General features: G+C 36.5%; 1 protein-coding gene across 1 annotated transcript in view; it reads right to left on the bottom strand.

The window, feature by feature from the left end:
- LOC107600595 (E3 ubiquitin-protein ligase KCMF1-like) overlaps window positions 1–8,301 on the bottom strand; it is a 24,570-nt gene that overhangs the window by 6,834 nt on the left and 9,435 nt on the right. Inside the window, exons 2-4 of the mRNA XM_016292528.1 lie at window positions 4,249–4,259; window positions 3,243–3,382; window positions 1,067–1,168 (exon numbers count right to left, since the gene is read on the bottom strand). Coding sequence (XP_016148014.1) covers window positions 1,067–1,168; window positions 3,243–3,382; window positions 4,249–4,259 — 253 coding nt within the window. The remainder of the gene's footprint in view (window positions 1–1,066; window positions 1,169–3,242; window positions 3,383–4,248; window positions 4,260–8,301) is intronic.

Raw genomic sequence — 8,301 nt, 5'->3', positions numbered from 1 at the left:
AGCACGTACACACCTCACGCACCGGAAGCCGTGCGCGCGCACAAAGACAGTTGGACATAGTGGTGTATTAGAGGTAAAAAATGATATAAATACTGTTCGCTTTCTGGCACGAACAGATCGTTTCGTGTCTTAGGACATCAATGTGTCGTCACGAGCCGCAGGGTTTCATTTGGATTTGTCTGTGCATGTTTTTTTTACTCTCATAGATTTTGTTACCATTGCCATCCATCATAAGACCGATAGACTGCAACAGTTGGACTTAAAAATCATCAAATGTGTTCTACTGAAGAAACAAAGTCACCTACATCTTGGATGCCCTGGGGGTAAGCAGATAAACATCACATTTTCATTTTTGGGTGAGCTATCCCTTTAAAGGGACTTTGACTATACTGGCCACAATTTTTAATGGATTTATGATGAGCTGTGACTGAATTGTTCAAGATTAAAATATGACACAAAGACACCATTGAAGTAATATAATAATGATTTAAAATTCTGATTTAAATTCAATGAAAATCTTCAGTTCCAGTGAGCTTTTAAACTCTGCAACCAGATCAAGTTGAGTGAACTGAAGCTTGATGTGCAAATCAGCCCAGTTTGTGAACAAATCATTCAGAATGGTTTTGTAAAGATCCAATTCAAAATAATTTATATTTATGAATCAGACTTTGACATTCTTTTGGAAGCTTCCCCCATTCATTGTAATTGCACTGAAAAGAGCAACCATAACTACTCTTTGAAATATTTTTTTGTAATACACAGAAGTAAAAACAAAGGTTTGCAGTGACATGCATAAATAGCAGAATTTTAAGATCTGTGAGAAGAATCTTTACATTTCTTAAAGATGTACGGATACAAAACCTCAATAAACCTTTGTGAGGTGATCTCTGAAGTGACTTGAACACACAGGCCTCAGTCATTATACATGAGCAAAACCAATGTGTGTAAACTGAAAAATCGTTTTTACATAAAGAATAAATTGAACACTGAATAGAAGGGTTTTATGAAAGAAGTCCATTATACGTATACTCGGACATATACACATTAGGTTAAGATAAAAGGATATTAAATCTCTAGGTGCTCTGTGTTCAAGTGTGAGATGAGCAGCAAAGTCATCTGTCACATGATTGGGGTCGCCACCAGGCAAAGCTGCACAGATTGGGCAAATCTGAAACAGAGAATAGATATACATTAATAATGAATTAATGTAACCTCACATTGGATGGACATGCTTATTCATGGTTGCATTATTTTCATTACAATTAAAACTAATATTTAAAGGTACAAAGTAACAGAACATGGTTGAGCTGTAGTGCATAAATGGTATTTCATGAATTCACTCATAATAGTAGTAAATAATAGTAATAACACAGGAAAACCAAATCTTTGTGGTCATGTGTCTGTAAACAGCAAACCTGACAGATGAGGAGCTGTTGATATTCTTATAATTGAAAGACAAAGAGTGTAAAGTCATAGCAGCAAGAAGAGTCAAAAGATGTGATATAAAAAGCAATTGCAGATTATTATTACTACTACCAGAACAGAAGACCACTATTATCATTATTTTGCGGTAATGTATCCCTATTTCTCTCTATTATATTATCCATCTTCCATTCCAGGAGAGCAAGAACATGTTTAACATTTTAAAGCAAGTGCATTTTGCATTAAAAGCACATAATGACTAGTTCAGGAATTTGTCTTTTTCTCCCAGTGGTTGATGAAAATGCACATCACTTTCTTAGTAAATAGTTGTGGTGTAAATTCCTGCAGATGATCTGTGTTTGCTGTGAACAGGCATTATTTTAAATACTACATCAAACTTTGATGATAAAGGTCTTAAGAAAACTTGACATTGCTCTACAATAGGGCTGGGTTGAAAATAATGATTTTTCAATTTAAATCTTTTCGTATTTTAATGAACCGACATTGATCCCAAGAATCGATTTATGCTGTTTTCAGTTGATGTGCTCATTCAAATTTGTGATTTGTATAATCTTAAAATTATTTAATTTAATTGTATTATTATTTTTTTATTTTAATATCGTTGAGCATGACTTTAACAGTCAATTAAAGTGACAATGGATTATTTATCTCAGATATTGAAAGTAAATAAAACTTTACAAGTCAAAGCTGTGAACTCTATACAAAGATTGCATCAGTAAATATGTATATTGTTTTAATTTTTAAATGGCTTAGTTTTGATTGATTTATGTATTCTAGTGCAAAACAGCAAACATGCTTCTTTTGGTTGATTTTGTTGCATCTAGTGTGGACAGGCTTTTTGCTTGTCACTGGAATTTTATCATATCCCGTTTAGTTAGGAGACTGATTAAAGGGGTCATATGATGTTGTTAAAAAGAACATTATTTTGTGTATTTGGTGTAATGAAATGTGTTTTTGTGGTTTAAGGTTCAAAAAACAAATTTTCCACATACTGTACATTATTGTTTCTCCTCTATGCCCCGCCTTTCTGAAACACGTCGATTTTTACAAAGCTCATCGGTCTGAAAAGTGAGGTGTGCTCTGATTGGCCAGCTATCCAGTGCGTTGTGATTGGCTGAATACCTCAAGCGTGTGACGGAAATGTTACGCGAAGTTGATGTATTTCCTCAGCGACCAGCACGGATCAGCTCTAGGCATGACGAAGCGGATATTGTCCTCTTTTGGAAGGCCAAACAAAGCAGTTTCGCTTTCACAACGAAACACACGTCACACACGGCGGGCTAGAGTGAGCGGAGGCCGGCTGGACTCCATGGTGAAAGCCGATCCGGCATTCCACAGCGTGAAGTTGATGTATTTCATTAGCGACCAGCACGGATCAGCTCCAGGCATGACAAAGCGGATATCGTCCTCTTTTGAAAGGCCAAACAAAGTAGTTTCGCTTTCACAATGAAACACACAGCGCCTTCACGACATGGCGGCGACAGGAATACTACAGCGAGAATAAAAGTTACGTCTTCTTTCTTTGCATGAACATTTGGGTGGCGTTATGCAATTCTTCCCACATCGTGACGTAGACATGTGGGGGCGTGTTAGAACGAGCCGTTTTAGGTAGGCGTGGTTGACTCTTAACTTTTATAAAGAATATCTCTTTGGATTTGAGACTTTAGTCTTTGCAACTTTACAGATCTTCTTTATGCACCAAGAGCTTGTAACACTCCAAAGAGAAAGGAAAATTTGAAATAGCATCATATGACCCCTTTAAAACACATGATTTTAGCAAAGACAGCATGTGTACTCACCACCTCTGTAGAGGTCTCTGCATGCTCTGAGGTCACGTGCTCCTGTAGAGATGTTTCCGTGTAGCCCATTTTACCACAGTAAGGACAAGTAAATGACTGAGGCTGCTCTACTGAGAATGCCTCCCCCCCATAATACAAGTCTGCAGAGAGTACAGATAAAAGTCAAACACAATCTCTTCATTTACCATCACCATCATTACTAAGATCAGGGCTCAACAGTCAGGATTGGATGTTTTGAACATTACAATAAAATGTTTTTTAAGAAACAGATTTTCTTGTAAGGCTGTATGATATTTAAAAAAAAAACCACTGCGATATTTAGTTTTTCTGTGATATATATACCGAAATATGTGTTCTGTGTGATCGGCTTGGTTTCAGTTTTGATGTAAACAAGATCTTATCTGCATTGATGTTCTCTTTTCCCGCAATATTTGTCATTAACGCAGCAGTGCCGCATCTAGTGGGTTCAACTGGATAGGCTAACAAAAAAATTTAAATGCAATGACACTTACATCATCGCATCTCGTGCGCCACTTATGAGGCTGCCTCCTTAACGCACACCTATTCGCAACGTTTTTGCATTTAAATGTGTATTTTTATTTTAATTTTGACGAATATTCGAAATTCTAATTTTTTTTGACAGCCCTAGAGGGCACATTCCCACTGTTTTTGACCAATCCTACAACATATTAGAACTACAACATAATAATAATAGTGAATTTATTGTGATTACTATTACAAAATATATTAAATCATATATTGTAATTCCGTAACTTCTGAAAAGGTAAAAAAATTAATTTTACATCACATAAAATTATAATACTAATATTTAAGTCTTAATTTCTTCAGTTTTTAAACGTTCAACCATCAAGCTTTTATTTTGACAAGTCGCCTGCAAAGTATACATACATATACAGACATACTTACATACAACAGCAGTTGAGTCATTTAAAAAATTAAGTGATAAAGAGTGAAAAGTATGTCATTATTGGACATCACAGCTTACCAAAGTCTACCCTGGTTTAAAACATTTCCATTTACACTTGGCCACATAAATGTGTCGTTGCAAAACTGATATAAATCCGATCTTCAATTCCCGTGCTATATTTGAATTTAATGGCGTTCACATCAACGAAATCAAAAGATAAGCGCTGCATTTGATTAATTATCAGCTCATTTCAAGTTTAGCACTGGAAAAATAAGTTTGTCTTACTACTTTTAATGAAGATGATTGTGTGTTGACCGTCTGCGTCTTACCTTCAGTTTTATGACAGTTTCAGTTTGCGCGTCGGCTTGCTGAAGAGATACTCCGCTACTCGTCCGCAGCGATGCGTGTTGCATTAGTGCAGTCTGACTAATGTCATATAGCCTATAACACGCTCTCACGTTTATTTTCTCATTTTGGGAGGAATAAAATTTACATACAGTGGGGAAAAAAAGTATTTAGTCAGCCACCAATTGTGCAAGTTCTCCCACTTAAAAAGATGAGAGAGGCCTGTAATTTTCATCATAGGTATACCTCAACTATGAGAGACAAACTTAGAAAAAAAAATCCAGCAAATCACATTGTAGGATTTTTAAAGAATTTATTTGTAAATTATGGTGGAAAATAAGTATTTGGTCAATAACAAAATTTCATCTCAATACTTTGTTATATACCCTTTGTTGGCAATGACAGAGGTCAAACGTTTTCTGTAAGTCTTCACAAGGTTTTCACACACTGTTGCTGGTATTTTGGCCCATTCCTCCATGCAGATCTCCTCTAGAGCAGTAATGTTTTGGGGCTGTCGCTGAGCAACACGGATTTTCAACTCCCTCCAAAGATTTTCTATGGGGTTGAGATCTGGAGCCTGGCTAGGCCACTCCAGGACCTTGAAATGCTTCTTACGAAGCCACTCCTTCGTTGCCCGGGCGGTGTGTTTGGGATCATTGTCATGGTTTCACGTCTCCTGAAGTGGTTTGAGCGATCGGATTTATATCCGTCTCGAATGCGTTTCGGAGGGCATTTACACCTGGTCTAAAATAATGACTAAAATAATGCACAACAAGCATTTAACCAGAGCGAATGAGATGTGTGTGAAAGAGAAGGGGTTGTCGGAGAGAAGAGAGCAAGAACGCACGGCTGAAGTTATTGCCTGTGCCGCTGGTAACAAAACGGATCGCGGCCGATCATGAGGAAAATCGGCCGATTCCGAAGCCTGGCCAATCGATCGGTGCGTCTGTAAATCAAAGGTTTAAAAAATTAAGTTAAGTCTTATTATCCAGTCCTAACGCACACTGTAATAAAGCAGATATTTACCATTAACTTGAGTAAAACTGATCCGAGTGTTGTGATCCAAGTGACAGCTTTTTAATGATTATAAAGGGAGTGCTCTGTGTGTGCTTCTAGGATATATATAATCCATTCAGAATTTGTATAAAACATTAGTTTTCAGCCATATACACGCTCAAAATTGAAAATGAAATCCTCCATATTAATGCGGGATTCACACTCGAAAGAGCAATGGATGGGACAAAAAATGTTCGAGCACACTTTCTAATTTCTGAAGCACCCTAATTATTTAATTCTGAAACCGGCCTGGATAAAACTGTGTTTGAGCAGATTTCATTATCAGTAGCTCATATTTAGGCGAACGCATGGAGTTTTAAGTGGCAGTAGGCTTTACTAGGCTATATTTTAAAGTTGGAAAAATAAGCAGTGGTGAAGAGGAAACCAGACCACTGCTAAACACACACTGAAACATTTGAACAAATATACTCATCAGGTGTGAACCTAAACCAATTCATTAAAGCCAAATGAAAATAATGTCTCTTTATATTAACCAACACAATGGCCAAAATTACTGCATAACTAGAAGAACCAGCGAAGCAACAATGAAACTTTCTGTAACCAGAAGCAAGATTTAAAACACTTAACTCTTAGATTAGACTCCCGTGTTGACTGGGCAAAGCCTCTTCAGTAAAGTTAAAGTGTTTCAAGAAATAATGTCATACTGCAAGTTTGCAAATGAAGGCTGCAGCACAATTTGCATACGTTTACTATGCACAATGACCGTTTGATAGCTCCACCCCCTTTTGGTTACTGATGTTCAAACAACATGTGTCTTTATTTATTTTGTCAAATTATTAATCTCTCTAAACTACTGTGTCTGCTAATTTTTTTCATACGATAGAAGTCAGTGGGTACCGTCAGCTGTTTGGTTAACAATATTCTTCAAAATATCTTCTTTTGTTTTTGTTGTCAAGCTGTTCAAGTCTTACATACACAACCCCTAAGAAATGCTTCTGATCAACTGAAGGTGAAGCCCAAACCCCAAATTATACAGGGCTTTTTAAAGAATGATTAGTCAATTATAGTAAGGGTAGCATGTGAATTAGGATGCATCATCAAGTGTAATGTGCATCCAAAAGAATGAGACATAAACAAAGCAGACAAAAGCTTCTGACAAAAATCTACACAGAGAAACTGCTGCCATTTACCGCTGGGAGAAATTAACTCAGGGAATTAATCCCAGATTCAAATAATGAAATGTTTGCTTGTAAAATTGAATCAGATAGCCTCTTAGTTCCCGAGAGGAAATACGTAGCCTAAGAGATTTTCATTGTTCAGTACTGACCACATTTTAAGTCTGATATTGTAGTTTCACATATCTCTGGGTTAGAAATGAGGTTTGGTGAGTTATAACTAGCATTTTCCTTTCTGACCTGCCAAATGACCTCTGCGGTCTTTTCACAGCAGAGTCCTGCAAACAAACCACACATTCAAACTAAACCACAAGAGGAAGATCTCCATTTGCTCCAACTGAAAAATGTGGAATGGGCTTTCTATGCATTTCAGTTTTCTTTCTTTTTTCCATTGACAAAATCAAAGTAAAAAATACAATAACTTTAGTGGTTCTCATTTAGGGTTTCTGCAGGATTTTTAAGCAAAAAATTAAGACTAAGACCTTTTTTTAAGACCTGCACAAATAAAATTAATACCATATGAGCGGGGTAGGGCAATGTCTATAGTACCATATTAAACCGTAAAATTACTGTAAAAAGTATAATTTACAGTACAGATACAAGTTTTCACAAAAACAGAAAATGAAAACACATTAAATAAAAACTGAAGAAAATGTGGACTGTTTATCACACTAGTGTACTTTAATGTTTAATCAGGGAGTTTGTTTTGAAAGACTTTTATTTTGTACAAAATGGCACAAAGTCACACTTGTGGTGTTTCCGGTCAAAAATGACCCGGCCTCAAAAAATTGCTTATAAATCAAGCGTCAAGCGGATACGATGTCTACGCTTTGATTTGAACTAAAACAATGTATCTGCATGACGCAGCTGACACAGAATAGCATACGCAGTTTGCGTTCAGTGGATACTCTCCAAAATGGCACCAGGGTGACGTGGAGCAGACAAATTGTTGAATAAAGTCGTTATTTGTTGTAAACAAATAACGTAATACAAAATGTATTCTCGTAGCTTCGTAATATTACGGTTGAACCCCTGATGTCACATGGATTATTTTACCGATCTCCTTGCTACGTATCTGCACCTTGATCGTGGTAATTACATTGCTGTCTATGGGAGGGTCAGAGAGCTCTCAGAATTCATCAAAAATATCTTAATTTGTGTTCCGAAAATGAACGGGGGTCTTACGGCTTTGGAACGACATGAGAGTGTGTAATTAATGACAGAATTTTCATTTTTGGGTGGACTATCCCTTTAAGATTCTTATATAGAGAACATTTCATGGAACAACAAACCAATATTTATACTGTCCCAAAAAAAATAACCCCGACACTGTCATACAGAGACAATGTCATGCAACAACAAATCTGACCATTGTGACATGAAAAAACAGCACTGCCATATCGAGAACATTTCATGGTTCAACAATATTTATATACTCTTTCATTATGCTAAAGCATTTATTAGTAAATTTTGTCTGCTTTGTGAGAACATGAAAGCCTCAATATCTATTGTCATAATATTTTGTCTAGAAGGTGTGATGAAAGAAAGATTATTTTGAAGCAGGGTGAAGCCAGTTCGTGTGTGTGTGTGTGTG

The sequence above is a fragment of the Sinocyclocheilus grahami genome, unplaced genomic scaffold (genome assembly GCF_001515645.1).
Source record: "Sinocyclocheilus grahami isolate Dianchi unplaced genomic scaffold, SAMN03320097.WGS_v1.1 scaffold287.1, whole genome shotgun sequence".
In the NCBI taxonomy this organism is placed as follows: domain Eukaryota; kingdom Metazoa; phylum Chordata; class Actinopteri; order Cypriniformes; family Cyprinidae; genus Sinocyclocheilus; species Sinocyclocheilus grahami.
The sequence above is the reverse complement of the archived record's forward strand: the minus strand, read 5'-3'. Positions and strand labels throughout refer to the sequence as shown.